Consider the following 26161-nt stretch of genomic DNA (forward strand, 5'->3'; position numbering starts at 1 on the left):
AAGCACTCACCCCCAGTCAACGGATCTGGGTTTAATCCATCATCATTCTTTAGCTCACTCCGCCACCCCAGTTCAGACATGGCCATATGCCAATCAGTCTGATCCTGTGCCTCATAGGAACAGTCCAGCCCGAACTGTCAAGCCATGTCTTCCCTGGACCAGAAACAAGCATCCTGGGACCGGTTTTTGGCTAATCAGCCGTCATCAGCCAGGCTCGCTTGAATCCAGTGGCAAAGTGAGCAAGGGACCCACGTCTGGGCTTACCCTGCCAACTTAGGGCAAGCAAAGCAAAACCAAAGAGAATGATGGACGGAGTGTTGAACATTGCAAGCACTCACCCCCAGTCAACTGATCTGGGTTTAATCTATCATCATTCTTTAGCTCACTCTGCCACCCCTGTTCAGACATGGCCATATGCAAATCAGTCTGACCCTGTGCCTCATGGGAACAGTCCAGCCCAAACTGCCAAGCCATGTCTTCCCTGGACCGGAAACAAGCATCCTGGGACCGGTTTCTGGCTAATTCGCCGTCATCAGCCAGGCTAGCTTGAATCCAGTGGCAAAGTGAGCAAGGGACCCACCTCTTGTTTCTGGTCCAGGGAAGACATAGCCTGGCAGTTCGGGCTGGACTGTTCCCATGAGGCACAGGGTCAGACTGATTTGCATATGGCCATGTCTGAGCTGGGGTGGTGGAGTGAGCTAAAGAATGATGATGGATTAGACCCAGATCCGTTGACTGGAGGTGAGTGCTTGCAATGTTCAACACTCTGTCCATCATCCCCTTTGGTTTTGCTTTGTTCACCCTAAGTTGGCAGTGTATGCCCAGACGTGGGTCCCTTGCTCACTTTGCCACTGGCTTCAAGCTAGCCTGGTTGATGACGTCTGATTAACCAGAAACCGGTCCCAGGATGCTTGTTTCTGGTCCAGGGAAGACGTGGCCTGGCAGTTCGGGCTGGACTGTTCCCATGAGGCACAGGGTCAGACTGATTTGCATATGACCATGTCTGAACTGGGGTGGCGGAGTGAGCTAAATAATTATGATGGATTAAATCCAGATCAGTTGACTGGGGGTGTGTGCTTGCCATGTTCAACACTCTGTCCATCATCCCCTTTGGTTTTGCTGTATTATGGATGTGGGCGCAGAGGCAAACATGCCTTTAAGAAGTGCACAAAGTCTGCATTTCACTTGAATGTGCTGCCTACAGGGCAGCACAAGTTTGTATATGCCCTGGGGGCAGAGTATTCACCCTAATAGGGTGCACTTGCCCAGTCTTAAGGTGCAGTCCTGGAAATAGAAACATATGATCTCTGGAACCCATTCATTGGGGGTGGTGTGGCTGTAGAAAAGTGGTAAGGTCGTGAGGGGCGGTTCATGAGTCCGCAACAGATAGGCTGTGCCTTATAGTTACAAAATGTACTCTCAAAGAAATTGGCTAATAGGGCAAATAGGAAAAGAAAAGCTGTTCCGACTATCTTGAATGATCTGAAACAAACTGCATAACTTAAAGCATTTTCAGCAAAGGGTTAAGTCACTTACTGCAGCACTTGCTGCAAAGAATTATTTGTATTCAGCAAGCTTCATGCGATATTACCAGCAAGATAACAAACGTGATAATTCAGTTGCTGGAGAGATCACTGTGCACTGTCTGTCATTGGTCTCAATCATCATAACATAGCTCCGAGGGTTAATATAACTGTTGCAGAGAATAGCATGGAAGTGTAAGTCACAAATTTGTATTTTTTGAGCTAGGTGTTAATGTTTTTGTTGCAGAGATCCGTGTGCTATTTTTTGCCAAAAGATACAGCTGTACTGTGGGCTATTAAAACAATTATGATCGGTTTACCTGCACCCTCAGGTCCACATCATTTGCCTACCTACAAAATGCACCTAGACTTACATAAAACCACTTTAGTAATCATAAGGTGTATAGAAAGAATTGTACAGATGCCAGTAAAATACAATGCATATATTATGCAGATAAAGAGCTTGAGAAAAGCAAAATCACATTCAAAGCTCTGCTTCTCTCGAAGTAGCTTGTAAAGTAACACTGCAGTGTGTATCTTTCTGTCTTTGATCGGCTGCTGGGCGCTGGGTGTGAAGGGCAGGTGTGAGGTTCCAGCTGTTTTTGTGTCCCAACTACTCCCAGCCATGATACTACCTGGGCACAAAAGGAACAGGGTGTTGCTAGGCCTCTGAGTCTTAAGGGCTCTGGCGATTACTATTGTAAGCAGTACTTACAATCCTCGAGAAAAGAGGGATTCCTGAGACACCTTATCTCCCTTCAAAGCAGCACACAGACGCATATTTACGGTGAACAACCTTTACAACAAAACTTTTACAACGCACTACCATTACAACGCGGTCATTACAACGCAAACCATTACAACGCATTGCGCTGGGGGCGCTCTAGGATAGGGAATAAGTTTAATTTACTATCCAACACCTTCCCTAGTGTCCACGGGGACTGGAGTTGGAATAGTAAATTAAACTATTCACTATCCAGCACCCCAAAGCGCTATGCGTTGTAATGGATTGCGATGTAAAAACCACGTTGTAAAGGCAGGCGTTGTAATAGCCTGCGTTGTAACGTCATACATCCATATTTACAAGCCCTCACCGCCATCAAAGTGTGACTTTTATTGACGCTCCAGTGGCTCAGCACATTTTCCATATTTGCAAGATGGCACTAAGCCACTTTGCGTGGCTTAAAGCCACTTTGTAAATATGCCCCTTTCCGTCGTAGTCATCTGTGGCAAAGTGGCATGCAATGGGTGTTGCTGTGGGTGTCACTGCAACAAGCATTGCTTTTTGACGCTGTCCTATAATTACAAGGCAACACTAATGCCATGGTATACCAGGAGTTAGAATGGCACAATAAGGAGAAATTATACATTTCTTCTAGTTTTTTGCTTTTTCCTTGTGCGCTGCGTTCTGCAGCATACACAAAAGGTGCAAATCGCCATTATTATGGGCAGCTCAGCCACCCTTGCAACATGGCGGCAGGGTGCCTGCACTGGCACTAGGCAGCTTTTGTTTGCTAAAGTGCTAGGGGAAACACAGGGGTGCCAGTATTCTTGTGAATACAGCCCATCCCTGCGCTTTGAAAATGTTAGAGCGCGATGCTGCCAAATTTGGCGCAGCAATGCGCTCTGACATTTTACTGTAAATATGCCTCACAGTATGTGTACCTCTTGATGGTGCAGAAGTTGGAAATATTAATGTATATTTGCCTCATAACAATGTAGAAATGTGATTTAACATTATCTAAGGAAATGCGTGTCAATATTGGGGTTAGAGAAAATGTGCCTTTATAAACGTGCAAAAAGAAAAAATACTGCTTATTTCTGCAGGGAGCTCCCATTTCCAATTTTCACTGCCAAGCCTCTATTTTTTTCTTTATTCTTTACATTTCGTTTGATAAAATAAATGCCTTTTTGTAAATGCTGATTTTACATTATTGAACTGCAGAACTTAACATCTTCATAAATTGTGCTTTTTACTGCAAAATGTATTTCTTTCTTTCCTCACACATATCTATTTTAGATAGTTCCCTCTGCCACTTGCTTATAAAGATCAAGTATATTGAAGAAAAAAATACTTGCTATAGATTTGAATTTCATGATCTAACCAGGACACGTTGGATTTTAATCTTTTATTTCATAGAGCTGTCCATTGTTACACGATGGGACACTGAACAGCTAACAGAAGGTTTGTAAAGGTTCTCATGAGAACCTTCTTAGATGTATCTTTTTGTGATCTGCTGTAGCTGTATAAAAATAACATCATGTCGACATGGACATATACCATGGGAATTGAGAGAGAAGATGACGGAGAATCAGAACTTCCATTATCATCGGCTCGGAATTACTTAAGCACTGTTTCTCAACATATTTTTTATGCTTTCTGTATAGTACGTGTTCCTAGTTAGAGTTGAGGCATTTGATACATTCTATGCACATCTTTCCCCTGCCATACGCTCTAGTACTTGATTGCTACTCTTGCCTGAAATTGCTGCGAGCTACTGCAAACTGTGATTTTGTGTTATTCTGATGTCTTTTTGAAAACTTTCTCTATGCTGATCATAGCTACTGCTGTGATTATTTTCTTCTACCTGTTTTAACGGTTGCTACTGCAGCCGTCTGGGAACTCGGCTGAATTTCCAGAACTACTCTTGATGGGGAGTTCGACCTATTATGGCCATTAACCTGATTCTCCAAATGTTTACTTGCTCTTTTTTAAAGCAACTCTTTATGGCTTCTGGCTAGAATAGGATTAGATTAAGGTAAGGATTAATTCCTGTATGGAACATGCTGTTATGTTTTTTTAATACTAGTAAGCAATTTTTCTTGATATTTCTGTAAACAGATTTCTCTGACTAAACTGAATAAAAAGACAAAATACAGAGTAATCTCTTAATGACAGAGACATGTATTAGGGTTGTGCTTTATTCAAACACTGTAGCAAAGATTCATTGACCTAAGGATGGATGCCCTGATATTGGAGATTCTCTTAGTAAGTTCCAAGGTGGAGCTGGTTATAACATATTTGAGACTTGAGCATTCGCAGTGGCCTCTTGGCCTCCAAAGCTGCATCTGTAATACAACGAGGGTGTAACCACAACAGATTCCCTCATTTAAAAGGTTTACCACCCCTCTTGGGCTAATGCACATTTAGCACTGGCACAATCTGTGTTGCAGAAAGAGCTGCAAAAACCCAGATGCCCTCTTCTGTAATACCAAAGCGCACCAGGAGTGCAAAAAGTGTACTATGCAGAATGGTTACTCTGCAGAAATAAACAACCAGCACAAAGCATGAACTGACCAACACAGTTCATTCTTCCCGTACAATGATATACAATGTTAACAATGGGAAAAGAGAACAATGGCCATTTGCTTGGGTAGCAGATCAAAGCCTAAATTGCCGTTAAATACCACTTGACTACAATTACAGTCAGAGCACTGCAGACAAGAGAAATAGCAAATCGCATAATGAAGGGAATGTGAGACATTACAAAACACAATATCGACACCCGACAACTTCGAAAAGTCACCTCAATGCTAGCACATGAATTAAAGCAGAAGTAAATAAGCACAAAGGGGAAAGTGATTTTTCTGAAGATTGTGAAAAAACGCAGTGAAGAAATGATGGTATGTGCACGTTGAAATGTATACAGGGTTAACGATGATCTAAGGAACACCACACCTGCATCCAATGAAATGCTTTGCTAGATGGAGCATTCTTCGAGTACCACCCCCCAAACTGATAAACAAGCTATATATAAGACCTGCCCGAGAGTCGCCTGTTATGTTACTTCTATAGTACGGTAGGAATCTGCGTAAATCTGGCAGTATTTTCTGTAATCTCACACACATGTTGTGTAATGCTTAATCTGCTGATGGGTTCACCGTTTAGATACGGGGGACATCGCATGCATCAAGCTATCTATTCCCTGGATGTAGGCTCGCAGCCTTTCTCTGTAGGGACACTGTGGAGGCACAATGCAATGACTGTTTGATGCGACTGTGTATTTTGTATTCAATCCATGTTCTTTGCATCTGTGTTCATTTATAGCATCATGAAAGCATTCAGAGGCGGCACGTAAAACAACTTAATGAATAAACACCAAATACCCAGAACACAGACTTGTATATAGAATAATTGTACGTGTTTGTGTATCGGCATTGTTAAATGTTATGCAAAAAGGTGCACCTATTTCTGTCACCACCATGGAAGCCCCTCTCTTTTCACACCACACACCAAGATGTTAAAGCCAGGGGTGGACGAGCCAACAAATTAACAAGGAGATCCGAGACAGAGCCAAGCCCATATCAACCCCATGCCCAGCCCCAGATCTGGATTCCCGAAGACCATTCAGATGGCACGAAGGGTGTGGGAGCAGGATCTTGGAATTATCAGGTGACTCAGATGCAATGGCTGTCATGCACCTGACCGGTCACATCTCATTAGGCTGTATGTCGGCCAAATGTTCCCTTGGTTGTGAGTTGTAGGCACCGGCCATGGAAAGTATTCATGAAGGCTGCAGAATATAACTAATGCCTACCAAAGAGATGCCTAGTTGTAACGCTACTTATGGCATCCCTGTAGGGTTAGATGTGTGTTTAGTGCACATTTCGCAATTGTGCAAAACCAGGAGGTTGTGTATTTAGGGAGTAAGGTCGGCTGTTCAGACACACATGACTACATATAGGAGTACAATTTTGGTCACCAATCTGGATGCTTCAGACATAAGGGACCATGCAATGTCGAAGGGTGGATAGGGGAGGGATGCATTCCCTACACTCTGCTTTGAATGGGACAGTAGACCACTTCAGCACTACTGTGCTTTGAATGGCACAATGCAATAAGTGACACTGGGCTTTGAATGGCACAATGCAATAAGTGATACTGGGCTTTGAATGGGAAGTTAGTGCACGCCTGCGTTACTGTGCTTTGAAAAGAACTGAAGGGCTTCCCAGCACCGAAGAGCTTTGCATGGGGCAGAAGGGCATTTTTCATTAGTGCTTTTGTATTTTCAGTGGGGCACTTAGGCACTCCAGTGCTACTTTGCTTTGAACGGGACACTAGGGCAATTCTCACCAGTGCAATTCTACTTTTGGTGGAACAGTACGGCACCGCAGATCTACTGCATTTTGAAGGAGACAGTAGGACACTCTAGGGTTGCTGTATTTGAATTGAACAGTAGAGGACTCCAGTGCAACTGTGTTTCGAATAGGGCAGAAGGGAACTCCAGGGTTATAATGATTTGCGTACGAGTTGAATTTTCCAGTGCTACTATGATTTGAATCAGAAAGTAAGGTGTTTCTCATCAGTTCGACTGTACTTTCAGTGGGACAGTAGGGCTCTCCATGGCTAATGTGCTTTGAATGGGACAGTTGAGAGCTCTGGTGCTAGTAGACTTTGATTGGGACTCTAGGGCATTCCAGTGCTACTTTGTGTTGAATGGGACAGTATCACACTCAAGCGTCACTGTACTTTGAATGAGGAAGTGTGGCACTCCAGCACTATTGTGCTTTGAATGGGACAGTAGGGAACTTTTTTTGCAGTTTTATATAGCTACCTATATTGTTATATGACATCTCTTTATTGATGTAATAACTGCACTTTCACAATTGCTTGTTTAACCTTCCTGCTTTCTCAAATTTGCTTGAAAATGCATCATTTTTCCACTCTTTTTGCAAAACTTTCTCAGTGTAGAATCCCCCGAAGGTTGTTCGGGCCCGCTTGTCACAGTGCAATACGACAACAATTTTACGCCCTACCACTTTCAAATGTCACCAGCCACCACTGATCCCCACCACGAGATTCAGCTCAGTTGAGGGGTTACGAAGCATAATATCAATGGCAATGTGATCATTCTGATGCATTGATGCCCTTGTACCTGTGTTTGCAGATGCTGGTGAGTTGTCTTGGCTGAGCTGCTTCATGTTGAATTCAAACTTCTGCCCGGGCAGCGAGCAGTTGTCCGTCTCAATGCCATCCACGAACCTGCAGAGAGAAGAGAGGGTGAAAAAGGGGCCTATCAAGGGTTGCTAAAACGTGAAAAAGCAAAAAGTATCAGGCAACCACGCTGTGTTTTCAGAGGGATGGATAATAGAAACAATACATGTTATCGACTGCCAGGAACCGCCCAATGAAGAAGGATTATATCCTTAATCATTATTATTATCATTGAATATTATAATTCTGTTTATCTCCCAAGGAGGCTTTGGTAGTTGAATACTACCCACGAGCAATTTTGAGAAACAATCTGGCTTAGTAACTGGTTCAGTGCTCATCTTTCACCCCCTTCGACAAAATACTCTGCGCTACCAGTCGCACGCCGCTCACAAAATATACGGCGCCATTTTACGTTGCATGATGCCATCTTTAAAAATCTAAAATATTTTCCGGATAGAGTGAGCGTTTTTCACCTGCTCATCATTCTAATGAATTCAAGGAATGGCAACTTCTCTAGTGCAACAGGGGCAACATGGTTTAATTGCAAGAAAGCTTTGATAGACTCTTTAATATCCTGAATGCGCCTCAGTCTACGAGTGCGGTAATGCATTCACTGGTGTGTATATATAATTACAAGTACAATCCTATCAGATACTTCAAGATACAAATGGATGGAAGGAAATGAGGTTAAAGCCCAGCTAGCGAAAGCTTGGAGTATCCCAGCTGGTGGACGAACACAAGCTAACTGCACATTGACAGGAATACAGAGTGCAATGATTTTGTCTTAGATTTTATGAACAAAACGCCTTTTCGAAGATCCTTCTTTCAACATACCCTTGCAAAATGTTGACATTAGTACACATAACTTAAATTGGGGATTCATTGCACATTAACTTTCTATTTTAAAAAAATCCACCCGAGAGAGCTGATATTGCTCCCTGAGCTGATCAAATGATTTTAGCCCACCTTCCATGAATAAGTCACCAAACATGGTGACTCCTTTAGCACGCCAATTATGTACAACCCGATCCCAGAATACACTAGGAAAGAAGATCAAAGCTGTTAGTAGAGTATACCAGGAAACTTTTTCTACCTCATATATCTACTTAATAGCTTTCCACACTTTATATGCGGCTATAAGAATCTTGAGCACTTATAATAGCTCCACTCCAGGTTCAGAAACAGACGATTTTTTACTTCAGTGGCTAGCAACATATAGTATATGAAGGAGACTCGCCTATGTCTGTTGGCCCTACCCCAGTGAGCAATATATTCATATGTTGTAGCATACATGTGAAAGGGCGAGATTTTGATCGATACCTTATATCTATTGATCCAAACCTCGATCTGGTCGACTGAACCTTTATTGCCTGTCTGTAAGGAAAGAAAGTGCACCTATTTCCAAGTTAGTTCACCCAAGAAAGGACTCTACTCTCAAAGATCACGGACAACTTCTAGTTTTCAAAAGTTTATTGTAAAGATATAATGAGCTGCAAATACAGGCATCTCAGAATGAGATTCACGAGATACACAGGTCCAATTACATACATGTGCTCTCGAAAAGCCCTCAGACGAGCGACAGAAATCACTAACACAAGTTCTAAAAATAGCAAAGCTATCAGCATAGACGCATATCTCTCCTTCATTTAGGTTGGAGGAAAAAAAAACACACAGGTTAGGCGTCCCTACCCTGTTCTAGATGGTATCCCTACTTAACCAAATCCCAACCTAACAAAGGTGTCAGCAGTGAATGACCCCCAAGGGAAGTCACTCACTCTAAGTCTCTTGGTGAAAACCTAAAGTTCTCCAGTCATGACCCCTCTCTGCCTACCCATCCACTCTCTTAGGGGTCCTCAGGTCTCTGCTCTAACTCCACCCAGGGGTGCTGTCCCTAATACAAAACAGTCAACAACCTTTGAGACGCCCCTTGTGGAACGCCCCTCACGTGGTGCAACTTCAGGCTTTTTCCATGATGCTTTGTATTGGGCCTCAGACGTTAGAGTTGACCTTGCTTCTCAGATTCTTCTCCGGCCCGCTGATACCCCTTAAACATTCCAAAACCCTCCTCCATGTCTGGGCCGTCTACTGAACAGACCTCTATTCATTCATTTATAATTGGATCCCCCCTTTCCTGTTGCAGACAGATATCTGCCGCCAAGAACCCAACTCTCATAAACTTCTAAAAAGGCTTGCAACATTTCTCAGCCCAGACATGTACGTGTAAATCAATGCTAAAACATTTCAGGCCTACAATATTTCTCATTATGATTATAGCATTCAACTTCTTCATTTAATTAAAACATGTTAATACTCTTATTCTATTATTAAGTAAACAATTCTATAAATCATGGCCTATTTAATACAATGACCAAAAACCTTAAAACAATCTGTGTCGTGAAAAGAACCACCTTCCCTTTCCCTCCAGCTCTGGCCCTGAGGCCTACCACGTTCTGCGTTTTACCGCATACCATCTTATGTTGTAACAGCTTCACGACATGGATTCAAAATAATCACGTCTAATAAAGTCATATAATGTCACACATTTCTGTATTAGTTCCACACCTACTTAAATCTCTACATTAGCTATACATTTAGGATATAATTGCAGATACTATTAGCACTCATGGCATTTCTCTTCATGAATTATGCTTACTACAGATAAGTGTGATGTACTCATACATTTATCAGTTTGCGCTCTCTCAGTTCCCCCCTTTGATGACCTCTCGGGGTCATCACTAACATTTAAACTGCAGTTATTGCTGGCATTCTCTGCGCTTCCAGAGCTCTCAGGCTCCTGTACTGATTATCTTGTATGGCAGCCAATCTCTGCAGCTGCTCTCTTTGGGCCCTTTCTGACTTTCTTGCTCTGTACCATTTGAATACCCTCACCAATCCCCACAATATTATCCCACAGATCAATATTATGATGATAGGCTTTAGAATATACCATATAAAGCTTTTTCCTAAGGTGGAAAACCACCCTCCAACTGCACTCATTCCGTGGCCCACCTTTTCCCAGACATTTTCTCTACTCAAGTCTTCGATCTCTTTGTGAATATTAGTTATGTTCTTAATAACTTTCTCAAGGGGTTTTGAAAGGTCTGGAATGTAAGTGCAACATTCCTGAACCTTCAAAGCCTTACAGACTCCGCCCTCTTTTGCTAATAGGACATCTAATGCAAGACGATTTTGAAGAACCATAGCCCTTATCGATTGCATCTCTCCTTCTACCAGCATTAAGGACTGAGCAGTGCTGGCAGACAACCTGTCGACAACTGTTGCCAGTCGTCTAATTTTAACATCATTAAGGATTATTCCCAAAAGAGGAAACATAGCTCCAAAAACATCTCCAACCATTTCTGCATCGCCTAAATCTCTCCTTCCCCTCGCTGATGTCTGGCCCTCAATGATCAATAAGTCTTGTGCATGATATATTTTGGGGAAGACAATTGCCAAGTAACATGATCCATACCAGTTGTCAGGTAGTCTCACGTAAGCATTTCTTCCACATACAAAATACACATTTGGAATCACTTGCATTCCCTTCAGGAAATCCTTAGTGTAGTACTCTAAATTAAAAGCATGTTCACAGTCAACTTCACCCACGTATACATTTTCATAATACGTTTTGGCTCGGTGAAGACATAACTTTCCTCTCTGCGCTTTATCTAAAGCTATTGGACCACTACTACCCTTTCTCTTATGTGACTTCTCTTCCTCGGTCCAATCTATTTTCCCTTGTCCTGATTTCTTCAAAATCTTTTGTCTCCTGTAACGATCATCCACCTGCCCTATGAACTTCTTCTCGACTTCTGACACCTTGCATGTCAGGTTATTTCTACGGGCATGTGAAGTATCTAAGGTAATCCAAGGAATGAAGAACTTGGCCAATCTGTCTTCACTCTTCCAGTAATCCCATTTATTCATCTGCTTATAATTTGGGACTTCTGGCAACACTGAATCATAATTAGAGAAATAGTATTCAAAACTATCTCTCTCATAAAATATACTAAGCAATAAGCTACATGTAATGCCATATGTCAGAGGGAGGTGATGGTATCGAATTCCTTCATCTACAGACGCAGGCAACTGCATGCAGACGTAGCAATCCTTAACCTCCATGGCATCCACGTATTCATACAAAAGTTTAGCATAAGCATTTGACCTAAAGTCTCCTTGGGACTCGTCTACATGTAACCTGCGGGCTTCTGCAGCCAATAACGCTTTCTCTTGAGTGTTTTCCCTTTTCTCACCTGCAACAGTAGGTGTAAGCGTTCCTGCAGAACTCACATCAATTACCTTTACTTCTTCTTCATGTCCCTTTACATAAGAAATGGTTACCACTAAAGCTATTAATAATATCACTCCTACTATTAGTGTACCTATTATACATTTAGCTCTGCGGTTCGGGGTGCCGGCCTCCATTTCGTCAGACTATATAGTTCTCTCTTTATCTCCGCAAAAAGTTCTTTTCCTCTCGTTCCTTTACAGTCTCTTTTCAATCCTTTTTGTCTTTAGAATCCACACAGTTGGAGGCTGACAACCTTCTTCGCAAAAGTCCTTTAACAGTTCAAAAAGACAACCCTAGCCCTTCTCCATCAACTCAAGGGATTCCCTAAAATTCTCTGCTTCCTGGGCGCTAGGTAATCTTCTTTTTCTGCTTGCTTTATTTACAAAGTCCTTTAACAATCGACTATCAGATTTGTGGTTGCAGCTTCAATAGCATAGTTCAATATTTCCAAGCGAAGAGTGTGCTCTTCATGTGCTGTTATCGTTGTACCAAAGTCGGGGAATTGCAATTCTGTAAGAAACATGTGCTTTAACTTGCTGAGGCGGGGAGGTCTGGGGAGCACGAATGTTAGTGACCCTTCTTGTTCGACACCGGGTACCAACAATCGTATTTCCACGGTGATAATGGGCTCAGAACTGGACACCACCACCGCTCGGATCCTCCCTGTCTCCGGTTTCACAGACATTTGTCGCCAGATATGTCCACTCAGGTGTGGAGTATCTTCTGTTAGGCACACGCACTCTTCTTGACCTTCTTCGGTCCGGTGCTTCAGCGCCCTGAGCACCTTCTTCTGGGTCTGAGTCTTCTGATATCGGAGGAAGGGTTAACTCTGGAGTTGACCTCAGGCTAGAGCTCCTTCTTTGCGGCCAATTAGCTTCTCCACGTGCCCTTCTACTCCTTCTCCTTCTGGTCTGTTCTCGCTCTCTTTCAGACCTGTCAGGGTCAGACTCGTACTCCCAGCTATTTTCTCCTTCTGTAGCGTCTTCTGTTTCGCTGTTGTACTGACCGTCCTCAGCTTGGTCAGACTCGTTCCCTGCTTCCGCTGGCACCTCTACAGCTTGGCTAGCCCCCTCTATGGCTTCTTGGTCCTCAGCTGGACGTCCATCCGAGAGAGGAGCTGTTTCCAGAGGTGCTGGAACCCTTTTCGTATGTGACGCGTGGATCCAATTGGGCAGGCCTCCCACCTTTACAGCTGTGTTGGTGATCAGGATGACCTGGTAGGGCCCACGCCAACGAATATCCAAGCAGCTTCTTCTCACATGTTTCTTCACCAGGACCCAGTCCCCAGGATACAGGTCATGGCACGGGCCCTGGCACGCTGGAACCTCTGCAGCCTGCACCTGAAGGGACACAGAACGCATGGCGTCAGACAGCCCCTTACAATAGTCCAGGATCATATCATCTGTGATATTTAACAATGCAGTAGCTGGAATAGATGGCAGCCTCATTGCTCTCCCCATTAACACTTCATGTGGTGACAACCCTGTTCTTCTGTCTGGGGTACTACGAAGGCTCATGAGGACTAATGGCAGGGCATCAGGCCAACTCAGGGTCGTTGAGGAACAGACTTTAGCTATTCTGGACTTGATCGTTCCATTGATCTGTTCCACAATTCCTGAGGCTTCTGGTCGGTAACTGCAATGGAGCTTTTGGTCAATATTCAGTGCTACACAGATCATCTTCACAAGCTCGCTGTTAAAATGTGTTCCCCTATCTGATTCCAAAAAGGCCGGCACCCCGAAACGAGGGATAAGTTCTCTAAGCAGTAACTTAGCCACTGTGAGGGTGTCGCACCTACGTGTAGGATATGCCTCAACCCATCTGGAGAACACACAAACAACCACCAGGACATAGCGAAGGCGGTTGCATCTTGGCATTTCAATGAAATCTATCTGCATTCTGTTGAATGGACCTCCAGACCTTCCTATGTGACTTAGTGCAACTGGTGTTCTTTTTCCTACGTTCAGCTGCTGGCAGGTCACACAACGCTGGCACACTGCTTCTGCTGCTATTCTAAACTTAGGATTGTACCAAGTCTGTCTAAACACTCTCAGCATAGCATCTCTCCCTAAGTGTACTGGACCATGTATGAGTCTAGCCATTGGACTCACCATCTCATTGGGCAACACTGCTCTGCCGTCTGCTGAGACCCAAAAATGGGTCTCACCCATTACACATCCTGCCTTTTCCCATGTTTCCTTTTCTGAATCAGGAGCATTTTCTTGCATGGTTGACAATTCATCCCAAGTATCAACAGTTTCCAGTATCATGGCTAATTCAGTTCTTACATTTATTCCACCCACATCCACCTCTGTGAAAGAGTAACCTTGTTCTGCGCAATACCGCGCAACTTCATCAGCATATCTATTGCCTTTCGAAACAAAGTCCTCATTTTTGGTATGTGCGATGCACTTTACAACTGCGATACTTGCTGGACATTGCAATGCTTCTAACAACAAGCGCACAAACTCTCCATTGCGAATGGGAGAGCCTGAAGAAGTCATGAACCCTCTTTGAGACCATAACTGCCCGTAATCATGAACTACCCCAAACCCGTATTGGCTGTCGGTGTAGATGGTGACTCGAATTTGATTGCCTGCTAAGCAAGCACGTGTCAGGGCAATAATCTCGGCTACCTGAGCGGAGTTTACTCCTTCCAGGCACCCTGCTTCCACAACTCCTTCAATTGTACAAACAGCATACGCTGCTCTCAACTGCCCAACTTCGTCTCTTACACATGAGCCATCGACAAAGAAAACTTCGTCTGGGTCGGTCAGTGGCTCATCTACGATGTCGGGTCTGGGTTTGGTGCATAGTTCAGTCACATCGAGACAGTCATGGTCTGTATATTCATCATCATCATCAATATCATTTGGAAGTGGCATTAAGGTAGCAGGGTTCAAAACAGAGCATCTCTTGAGGGTCACGTTCTCTGCAGCAAGAATAACTTGCTCATAGCGCGTGAGCCTGCTGTTGGTCAGATGCTGTGTTTTGGTCCTGGTCATCAACAGTTCAACAGAATGTGGCACGCACACCTCTAACGGGTGCCCCATGACGATATTTTCACATCTCTCAATGCTGACACCCGTTGCAGCAACGGATTTGAGACATCCGGGCAACGCTGCGGCTACTGGGTCTAAAGTAGCCGAGAAATAAGCAACTGGTCTACGGGCATTCCCATGGATTTGGACCAACACAGACAACGCGCAACCTTCTCTCTCACAACAGTAAAGAAAAAATTGTTTATTGTAATCAGGCATTCCCAATGCCGGAGCACGACACAGGTCCTCTCGCAACTGTAGGAACGCCATCAAACAGTCTTTGTCCCATGGTACCGGATCACTCACCTCCTTGTGCGTCAGTTTTTGCAAAGGTTTTGCTTTCAGTGAAAAGTTCACGATCCACTGTCGGCAATAACCCACCATCCCTAGGAACATCCTGACCTCTCTCTGGGTCTGAGGCGCATTCATTTTCATGATCGCCTCTATCCTGTCTGGTGACACTTTTCGTTTGCCTTTCTCAATTCTGTGTCCCAAGTACTGCACTTCTGTCAGGCAGTACTGCAATTTTCCCGGGGATACCTTATGCCCATTGGCAGCTAGGTGATTTAACAAAGCAATGGAGTCTTCCCTGCAAGCTTCTTCTGTTTCTGACGCCACAAGGAGGTCGTCTATGTACTGGACCAGAACTGACTTCTGGGGCAGCACTAGACTTTCAAGATTTTTCTTCAAAAGCTGGTTAAAGATCGATGGGCTCTCTGTATACCCCTGAGGGATACGACACCATGTTAGGACGCGATTCTCCAGCTTAAATGCGAAAAGAAAATGGCTATCTTCGTCCAAAGGGATCGAAAAGAAAGCCTGGCAAAGATCGATCACAGTGAACCACTCTGCTTGGAATGGAATCTGAAACAGTATCACTGATGGATTCGGTACCACTGGACAACGTGAAACGACTATGTTATTAATCTTTCGAAGGTCCTGCACTATCCGAAATTTCCCATTTGGTTTCTGTAGACCCATAATCGGGGAGTTGCATGGACTACCCACGATTTCTTTCAGTATTCCCTGTTTAATCATGGACTCGATCACGGGTTTTATGCCTGCAATCGTTTCTGGAGTCAATTTGTATTGGGGTGTTCTTGGGAACTCAGCATGCGGTTTCACTACAATTTTCACTGGGTCCACCCCTTTGACCAATCCAATCTCTTCCCCAGTGAAATCCCATACTTCTGGTGCCACTGTCTCTCTCAAGTCCCAGGGGAGCTCGTCTACTGTCAAAGTAGGGTACAGCTCCACGCATATTCTAGAGTTTGCGACTTTGAAATCTGCATCATCATCATTTGTCAGTACCTCCACTCCCTGAGGTGTACAGTATATAGTACAATTTAATTTACACAACAGGTCTCTTCCTAGCAAACACACAGGACTTGAATCGCAAACCACAAACTGGTGCTCATCGCTGTACTTCCCTATTTTCACCTGCACCGGTTCTGTCAATTGACTGGTTATTCTCCTGTTTGCGACCCCTACCACCTGTATGGTCTCTCCAGACATGGGCAGGTCTGGAACTGCAGCTGATCTGATCGTGGATCTAGTGGCTCCTGTGTCCACCAGAAATGTCGTAGGGCACCCTGCTACTTCTGCTTCCACATAGGGTCCCCTCTGATCTACCTCTAAGGCTGCCCCGAGGGTGCAGTCTTCTCTTTCCACTCTCTGTCCGGTTAATGGGTCCACATAATAGCATTCTTCCCCTTCCACAAACAGGGGCATTTGTCTATAGGTCTTTCCCATACTCCCTACTCGAGGAGGTTGCGGGAACTGGGCTCGGGGAGGAGCCCCCCCCCCTTTGAGCACCTTTCCTTGGTATGGCGTCGCCCCTCTCATAGGTGCGCTCTGGACCTCTTCCTCCTCTATCTCTTGCTCTCCTATCTCTACATTGTAAGGGCACTCGCGTTTCCAATGCCCCAACTCGTTGCACTGGTGGCACCTAGTCGTTTTCTTCAAGGTAGCTATGTCTATTCTGGGTCTAAAGGTGGAACTCTCCTCATTACCCTTGTTCTGACTGTACTGCTTCTTTCCTCCGGTACCTGTCCCTTGCTGCTGTTGCTGTTGGCCCCCCTTTCCTGCTGTCTGCAATTGTACCACCATCAGCTTTTCTTTTAGTTTCTTAGCCTTGGAGTCTACCTCATCACAGCAGTACCTGGCATATCTCAGTATTTCATCTAGGGGTTTACTTTGCCAACAAATCGAGTGTTGCTGAATCATTAAACTAATATCCGGTCTCAGTCCCAGGACGAACTTGGACACAAATTGCCCTATATCTTTTGGATCCATTACATCCAAGCCGCTATACTGTTTAAACGCCTTCAGCAATCTCTCGTAATATTCATGAACTGTCTCTTTGGGTTCCTGTCTTGTTCGGTCTATTCTGACCCAATCTATGTCTTGCATTGGCACCTTCTCTTTCAGCCAAGTCATCACTCTCTCGAATTTTGCCATCACAATCTCAGACGGCCCATTAGTCTTGGCATCTCTCTCTGGCTCTGTTATGGGCCACTCAGCGCTAACCTTGCATGCTGTCCACAGATCTCCAGGTACTACAATGTCAAACAGCGTGTTCAGATCTATCCAAAGGACCTTTGAGATTTTTACAAATCTCTCCACTTGCTTGTACCACTCCACTGGGCTTTCACGTAATTTGGGGAAAGAGGTGGTAAAAGCAGCTAAATCTCCCCTACTCCAAGGGACATGTACATAGTTCCCATTTGCCACTTCACGCAAAGGGTAAGCTTCTATTCCCTGCTGTCCTGGTGTCATACCAATCATGCTTCTCCTGCCGGTCCCTTTCTTGGACCACCTCTCTTCCCATTTATCTAGTGCTCTCCATGTCCTTATTCCAGTAATCAGTTCCCTTATGTGTGTTTTCAGCCCAATCGTTCTCCTCTCATCTAGGTCTCGATCTGAGTAATGTAGCCTGTGGTTACCCTGTAATGCCTTGGTTCTTGACAGATCCACCATATATTTGCCTGCTAGTTCGACTAACTTCTCATGGACTGCTCTCGCTTTTCGAGTAATGTCCTTTGCCATATACAGTATTTCATCCTGTTCATACATTTCCATTCTTTCTAAAGGCAGGGTACCATCTACCATGTCATCCAGATCTGACCTTAAACTGGAGACATCGAGTCTTTTGGCTTTTATCTCAGCTCGCAATATGTCTTTCGAAGGGGGTTCACTGGTCTCCCTACCATCCCAACTTCGAGCTCTGCGTTTGGGCTCGGGAGAGTTAATGGGTGGTCTCCCTCGCTCCCATCTCTCCAGGTCCCATGCTCGGCCATCCGATCTTGGAAGGTGATGGAACACGGGCCTGTTACCCCCACTCTCTCTCTGCCCACTCTCTTCTTCTTCCCTCCTCTCACCGCACATCTCTCTGTTATTTTCCCTCTGGTCGCTACACTCCCTTTGCCTCGTATCGCTCAGTATCCGATACGATCCTTCCTGGTTCCCCATATTCCCTGGGCTGCGCTCATTGCCGTCATCACAGGGACTATGGTGCGACCTCTCACAACTCCCATTCAGTTCTTTGGTGCCGGGCACACAGTGTGGACATTTAAAGCTGTTTCTGTACTCTTGTGCTCTCCTCTCCCCTTCACTGAGTATTGGGCGCGCCACCCCTTCACTCCCGGGGCCCCCGTTTTCCAGGTCTGTTCTACCTCCACTCCGGGCCCAATGGGTGACTCCCCTACTCCCTCTACAGTCCCACTCCGGGCTACTCTCCCCAGCCCCGCAGTGAGTCCGTGCTCTGCTGTCCTGACTTTCCCTTTCTGCTTCTGCAGCATTGATGCACTTTTGAGCCTTCACTGCCTCATCCCACTGCTTCATGTACTCATTTAGCTCTTGAAAGGATTTTCGTCCAGATCCCCTCAGATCCATTGGCCATCTAGGGCCCCCAGGATCTCCTCCCGGGTCCCCTGCTGTGTGCATCGGTGTACTCCACTCTCTGGGTATCGGCATCTGACTTGGGGAATTAGTGGTATCGTTCCTCCTAGCCTTCTCTGCTCTTTCTCTGTCTTTCCGTACCCGTTCTTCCCCTCTTGCTCTTTCTTGGTCATATATCGATATTATAGGACCTATGGTAACAGGTACTTGTAGTGCATCTGGTAATGGGTAGGATGTGGCACTTTCCGTTTCCGGCGCTCTTTGTACCACAAACCTACCGACCACCTGCTGCACCTGACTAGGCTGGAACAGCTCTTTCTTTGGCTCAGGATCCCACTGTGAACTGGGAAGCGGTCTATGCTCTCCTGCAATGCCCCCCTTTTCTCCTTCAGTATTCTCGACCTCTCCCCCTGCTTTATTATATGGGGGTGGCCTGTCTGTCAATAATCTGTTTATCAGGCTATCCTCTGTTTCGCTCTCATCATCTTCTTCTAGGGGGCTTTTATTTACTGGCGCCTCTAACACTGGGTACAGTTTATTTATTTCCAAATTATGCACTCTCCATCTTTTAGCATCTGCATCCCACCTGGCATCCTGTACTGCCCTTACCGATCGTTTCACCCTTTCTTGTCGTCTGTTCATATTCTTTTCATGCGCTGCCCTAATCCATGCTTCAAGAGCTTCAAACTGGGTTGGTCTAGGCAAGGGTCTAATTGAGGTCATGACTGATTTTAATCGATGTAACACCTCTAATCTGAACGTCCCGTACTTCGGGAACGTCAGTTCCTCGTTTCCTTCAGTAATCTTACTCCACTCTGATATCCACAGGATCGTATGCAACCCAACATTTACTGCCATGTAACGAGCTGGCGTACCCTCCGGCGGGGCTTCTTCCCCTTCATACGATCCCCGCTTCTCTTTCTTAAACAACGCTTTCAACCATTTAAAACACTTCATAATTATGCGCACAAAATCCAGCCTCGCTACTCTGTTTACTTCCTGATGACAATCCACCAATCCTGTCGCGGCTTTGCTAGCTTGGCCTATCACAGCGCGGTCTTTCTCCTGTCGGCCAATCACGTCGCGACCCTGTGTGACGTGTTCGCTAGCTGGCCTATCACAGCGCGGTCTTTCTCCGGTCAGCCAATCTCTGCGCGACACCACCTGACGTCTCTTTTCTCCGCTTCGCAGCAGCACCCCTCCTTTCTCAACTCGTCTCCCGGTTATGCATGCGTCCCATTCATACACCGAAAAATGACTACTTCCGACCAAGCGGTCACTTCTCTCGACTGTACGTCCACAGTCTATCTGTAATTGTCAACACAACTGACGAGATGTCTATCGTCCCTCTGATAGGTTGCTTACACACACAGTAACTTCCGACCAGCGTCCGTTACTCACGCACTCACTCTTACGTTCCCCCTATCTCGGTCTCTCGGGTGGTCAATGGTACCTCATGACCCCCTTCACACTAGTTGACAATTACTCTGGGTGTCCGATACACCCGAACCACTTAAGCTCTCCTTGAACTTAAGATTTCCACCGGTTGCGCGCGCTCACAACCTGTTCCACAGTCACTCTACAGACATTCAACTCCGCCAGACATTACAACATAGATACAATACAAAACACCGCAATCTAACACGCATAACCCTTTATACTCACTCTCAACCGATACTGCTGCTTTTTCTGTCTCACGTCATCCGGATCTTCTCCAGCGGGCTGTTCTTCCGATCATCGATTTCTAGGGGCCTTGGGGTAAGCTAACCTGGCCTAGGTCACCGTCCTCAAGAAGGCAACCATCCTCTATAGCTACCAACTGAAAGGGCGAGATTTTGATCGATACCTTATATCTATTGATCCAAACCTCGATCTGGTCGACTGAACCTTTATTGCCTGTCTGTAAGGAAAGAAAGTGCACCTATTTCCAAGTTAGTTCACCCAAGAAAGGACTCTACTCTCAAAGATCACGGACAACTTCTAGTTTTCAAAAGTTTATTGTAAAGATATAATGAGCTGCAAATACAGGCATCTCAGAATGAGATTCACGAGATACACAGGTCCAATTACATACATGTGCTCTCGAAAAGCCCTCAGACGAGCGACAGAAATCACTAACACAAGTTCTAAAAATAGCAAAGCTATCAGCATAGACGCATATCTCTCCTTCATTTAGGTTGGAGGAAAAAAAAACACACAGGTTAGGCGTCCCTACCCTGTTCTAGATGGTATCCCTACTTAACCAAATCCCAACCTAACAAAGGTGTCAGCAGTGAATGACCCCCAAGGGAAGTCACTCACTCTAAGTCTCTTGGTGAAAACCTAAAGTTCTCCAGTCATGACCCCTCTCTGCCTACCCATCCACTCTCTTAGGGGTCCTCAGGTCTCTGCTCTAACTCCACCCAGGGGTGCTGTCCCTAATACAAAACAGTCAACAACCTTTGAGACGCCCCTTGTGGAACGCCCCTCACGTGGTGCAACTTCAGGCTTTTTCCATGATGCTTTGTATTGGGCCTCAGACGTTAGAGTTGACCTTGCTTCTCAGATTCTTCTCCGGCCCGCTGATACCCCTTAAACATTCCAAAACCCTCCTCCATGTCTGGGCCGTCTACTGAACAGACCTCTATTCATTCATTTATAATTGGATCCCCCCTTTCCTGTTGCAGACAGATATCTGCCGCCAAGAACCCAACTCTCATAAACTTCTAAAAAGGCTTGCAACATTTCTCAGCCCAGACATGTACGTGTAAATCAATGCTAAAACATTTCAGGCCTACAATATTTCTCATTATGATTATAGCATTCAACTTCTTCATTTAATTAAAACATGTTAATACTCTTATTCTATTATTAAGTAAACAATTCTATAAATCATGGCCTATTTAATACAATGACCAAAAACCTTAAAACAATCTGTGTCGTGAAAAGAACCACCTTCCCTTTCCCTCCAGCTCTGGCCCTGAGGCCTACCACGTTCTGCGTTTTACCGCATACCATCTTATGTTGTAACAGCTTCACGACATGGATTCAAAATAATCACGTCTAATAAAGTCATATAATGTCACACATTTCTGTATTAGTTCCACACCTACTTAAATCTCTACATTAGCTATACATTTAGGATATAATTGCAGATACTATTAGCACTCATGGCATTTCTCTTCATGAATTATGCTTACTACAGATAAGTGTGATGTACTCATACATTTATCAGTTTGCGCTCTCTCACATGCATAGTAGTACAAGATAAAGTCAGGGACAGCCCACCCACCTACGGCCCTAGGTAGAACCATATAACGCATTGCTCTGCACGCTTTTCCACGTGCCCATATAAATCTCATACACACAGACTGTAATTGTGCAAGATTAGCTTGCGGTATCTCCAAGGGTACACGTCTAAAAAGTTTTGGGTAGGATCATCATCTTTAAGACATTACATCTACCTACCAGCGATAGGTGTAAACATTCGCATTGGCCCAATTGACTGCGGGCCCCCATCATCAGCTTCCCCCGATTAGACTTAACCAGCGCAAACGCAGAGGCCCTTATCCGAACCCCCAAATAAGTTACCTCTTGTGATACCCTTTGGTCTGTATATGGACCAACGTTGACACATAAAATTTGTGTTTTGGCTGTATTTAACTTATAGCCCGATACTGCCCCGTACTCTACAGCAAGTTGTTCTATCTCCTGCATTGCTACTGCTGGTTTAGGCGATACCACAGCCACATCATCAGCATATGCGAAAATGCGGTATTGCTGTAGAATTACTGATTGGATCCGAGGGCTATTTTCAATCATCTTTAAAAACGGATTGATATATAATGAAAATAATAATGGATGGGTGGATTTTTTTAAATACCTACAAATTAGGGATTATTTGTTGAAAGCCCGCTGGAACATACAACCTAACGACCTTATCGAAGCAAACAGAAAGGCGCACTAATTGGTACACTCTACACTCTTATGCTTGGTACAATGCCTAATGACTTGGCAGCTCATTGTCATAAATGGGAGAATAGGTTAGGATGTCATGGTATACAGCTGGAGACTTCCATCGAGCTAGCGGGACGACTATTCATGTCTGCTAATTTACTCTCCCAATACTACAAGACTGTTTTCTATCTTTATTTGACACCCGATAAAATCGCTAAATGGGGTGGGGATCTGGAGGGAAAATGCTTTCGATGTGGGACTCCAGCCGCTGATGTGGTACATATTTTTTATTCATGTGGGCAGTTAAGTAGGTTATTTGAACAGGTGGATAAATTCTTAACTGAAATCTTGGGAGTACCTACAAATTTATCATCTATGCAGATTTTGTTGGGAGTAGAGATGGGCGCAGCTGCGGATACAGTACCCAGCAATGCTGTTTATTTGATTTTTTTAGCCACAGCTGTGGTTAGGCTGTGTATAGCCTCGTGTTGGCTACAAAAGGATGCCCCATCATTTGATGCTTGGAGGGCAAGGTTCCTTGCTCTGTTTAATATGGAGTATAGCTTATATGCTCTGAATGGCAGGTGGAAAAGGAAACTGGGGCAGCAAATTTGGGGTGCAGTTATGTCTTATATGGATATGGATATGTAAATCCCTCTTCATTCTTTGGTACTAACATGCTGTATCTTTTGTCTTTTATCTTGATTATTACACTCTATTTTGCTTTATATTAAAATGGCTATCATTTGTTCTCTAATTTTCCCCTGTACATATGTGATGCTAAGTACCAATCTCATATTTGGCCGCGGATTCTGGTCAGATGTTACCGCCAACTTGTTTCATTTCATATTATTGTATGTGCCTTGTTTTCTCTGTTTGTTACTCATGTATTCTCAATAAATATATATATTTTTTAAAATCATCATCAGGCACTTTTTATGTAGGACATTTGATAAACATCTGTGGAACCATTTTCTAGTTACAGTGGCCTGAATGCCCAAAATAAGTTATTAAACATAAGATGTAAGTGTCATGCTTACAGAATTCTACCTCAATTATGTTCACATCCACTAGCTTTAAGGCAATACAATAGCCATTTTCCAAAGTGAAACATAACACTATCATCGGGCTACATTTCTGGGATATCAGTAATCAATTTAATCTTAGATGAATAAGCTCCATTGCAAGACTGTATAGATTCAGGTGAAAAACAACTTCATTTTACTCTGCATTAATCAAACTAACAGAAGTTGTGCCAGTGACAAACTGAGTGTTTAGGAGCCATTTTACTGATGTGACAGTGGTCTGGACTCGATTGCAGGGTCACTTCTCATCCTAAGCACATGCTGTGTATGGAAATGTGTAGCTTTAGAGCTCTGCTCGCACTATGAAAGTACCATTCATACATGCATCATCTGACCTATTTCATTGAAGAGTAACACTGAGGTTAACACATAGTTGCAAGGTCAACTCTAGCAAACACACGTTTGGGGTTTGATACACGTATAAATGATCTATCTGGGTGCAAGTACTGCCTGATGCAATATAAGCTAGTAGTGAAAACAGACACATGGTCGCATGCATTCTTCAATAATAACGTCACCGGTGACATCAGTAAAGTATTCAGCAAAGTAGAGCACACGAGTCTAGAATTGTGCATGCTCCTAGCAAGTAGTATACTGCTTCAAAATATACATGGGAACCGTCGCCCACCCAGATGTGGTTCAAAAATACAAAAACTGTATCCGATTTGTTCAGCTACACGCATGATCAGTAATAACAATTTTGTTTGGGAATATGCAACATGGCAACGAATCATCACAATAAGGCATTGACAATAGTTTTGTGTTTGCAGTAAGTTGAAGTTGTGTCCACTAAAAAGGCCAAGCGACGCCTCATATCACAAACCCTACAATTTGACAGTGGGGAAGTCAGTCACCCAACCAACCCATTATATATAGAAAATGCCTTAAAATCATAATGAAAAATCTTTAGGCTGGTTTTGATATGCAGGAAATTGGACGTAGCCTTCACGAAGAAGTGCAAACTGCACCCTAAACCTCGAAAGTTAGAATCTGACACCAGGGTCGGATTGGGATCACAATTTAGCCCGGGCACTGACGAAAAAAGTGGCCCACATTTGCGGGGCGTGGCCCACATTTGCGGGGCGTGGCCCACATTTGCGGGCGTGCCCTTTTATGAAACACACAAGAAATGTAAGTGAGAGGATATTGTTCTTGGGAAGGATACAGGGCCAAGGTGACAATGTCCTACAAGTTGAGCACCTGAAAACAGCGAGGCCCCTTTCTATTACAAAATGATTCCCCAGCTCTCCAGCGCAGGAGCACCTGAAAACAGCGAGGCCCCTTTCTCTTAAAAAATGATTCCCCAGCCCTCCAGCGCAGGAGCACCTGAAAACAGCGAGGCCCCTTTCTATTACAAAATAATTCCCCAGCCCTCCAGCGCAGGAGCACCTGAAAACAGCGAGGCCCCTTTCTATTACAAAATAATTCCCCAGCCCTCCAGCGCAGGAGCACCTGAAAACAGTGAGGCCCCTTTTATTAACCCTTTCCACGCTCATGATGAGCTCAGCACGTCATGAGGTACGCCTCTCGTACACTCATGACGAGCTGAGCTCCTCATGTAACTCGGGTTTTAAAAAAACTCAGCGCGCCGCGGTAAATCCTACCGCGGCTAAGGTGTTAAACAATTATTCCCAGCGCCGCAGCGCAGGAGCATCTGAAAACAGCGAGGCCCCTTTAAAAAATTATTCCCCAGCCCTCCAGCGCAGGAGCATCTGAAAACAGCGAGGCCCCTTTAAAAAATTATTCCCCAGCCCTCCAGCGCAGGAGCACCTGAAATCAGCGAGGCCCCAACTAGTTGTAAATTACACAGCCCTCCCCAGCCCTTCAGTGCCTCAGGGCAATGGCGAGGCAGGAGAGGGGCTAAAGCAAAAACACAGCTTCTGGGCCTTCCATGGGATGTGGGAGGCTAAGGTGAAGATGGTGTGAGTTCCCCACATCACACTGGCCCCCATAGTGAGACCCATTCTTCCGTGCCCATAATGCCCTGAACAAGGAGGGCTGTGGGCGAGGACAAATGCAAGCACTCTGTCTGGGTTGCGTGGGCCCCAGGAGGGCAGAGGTAAAAATGGCTCATTGGCTCGAGCAACACCTGGCACCCTGGGAAGCCAATTCTGGCACACAATCACCCCTCCCCAGTCCACCATCAGCATGATTGCTTGGCAGGGCAGGGGGTCAATGAGAGGCCACAGCTGGCCGGTGGCACAGCGAAGCAGCTTTCTTCTCTCTGTCTGTGCTCTCTGTGGACTGGGACAGGGGGAAAAAAATCGGCCCACAGAGGGCACTGAGACACCGGCCCATCGACCCATGCCCGAGTGCCCGCTGTGCCAATCCGCCCCTGTCTGACACCACCAATGGGCGGCCTGTACACTTTCCTGCAGCTTTGTTACGTTGATAAACGCAGGGCCAGTGTTGGCGTTGGTGGCGCCTGGTGCAACAGTCTTTGACCTCCT

The 26161-nt window shown here is 44.9% G+C and overlaps 1 protein-coding gene across 1 annotated transcript in view; it reads right to left on the reverse strand.

The window, feature by feature from the left end:
- LOC144822714 (voltage-gated delayed rectifier potassium channel KCNH8-like) overlaps positions 1–26161 on the reverse strand; it is a 1606123-nt gene that overhangs the window by 42759 nt on the left and 1537203 nt on the right. Inside the window, exon 13 of the mRNA XM_078680531.1 lies at positions 7400–7506. Coding sequence (XP_078536657.1) covers positions 7400–7506 — 107 coding nt within the window. The remainder of the gene's footprint in view (positions 1–7399; positions 7507–26161) is intronic.

Source organism: Lissotriton helveticus, chromosome 3_1 (genome assembly GCF_964261635.1).
Source record: "Lissotriton helveticus chromosome 3_1, aLisHel1.1, whole genome shotgun sequence".
NCBI lineage: Eukaryota > Metazoa > Chordata > Amphibia > Caudata > Salamandridae > Lissotriton > Lissotriton helveticus.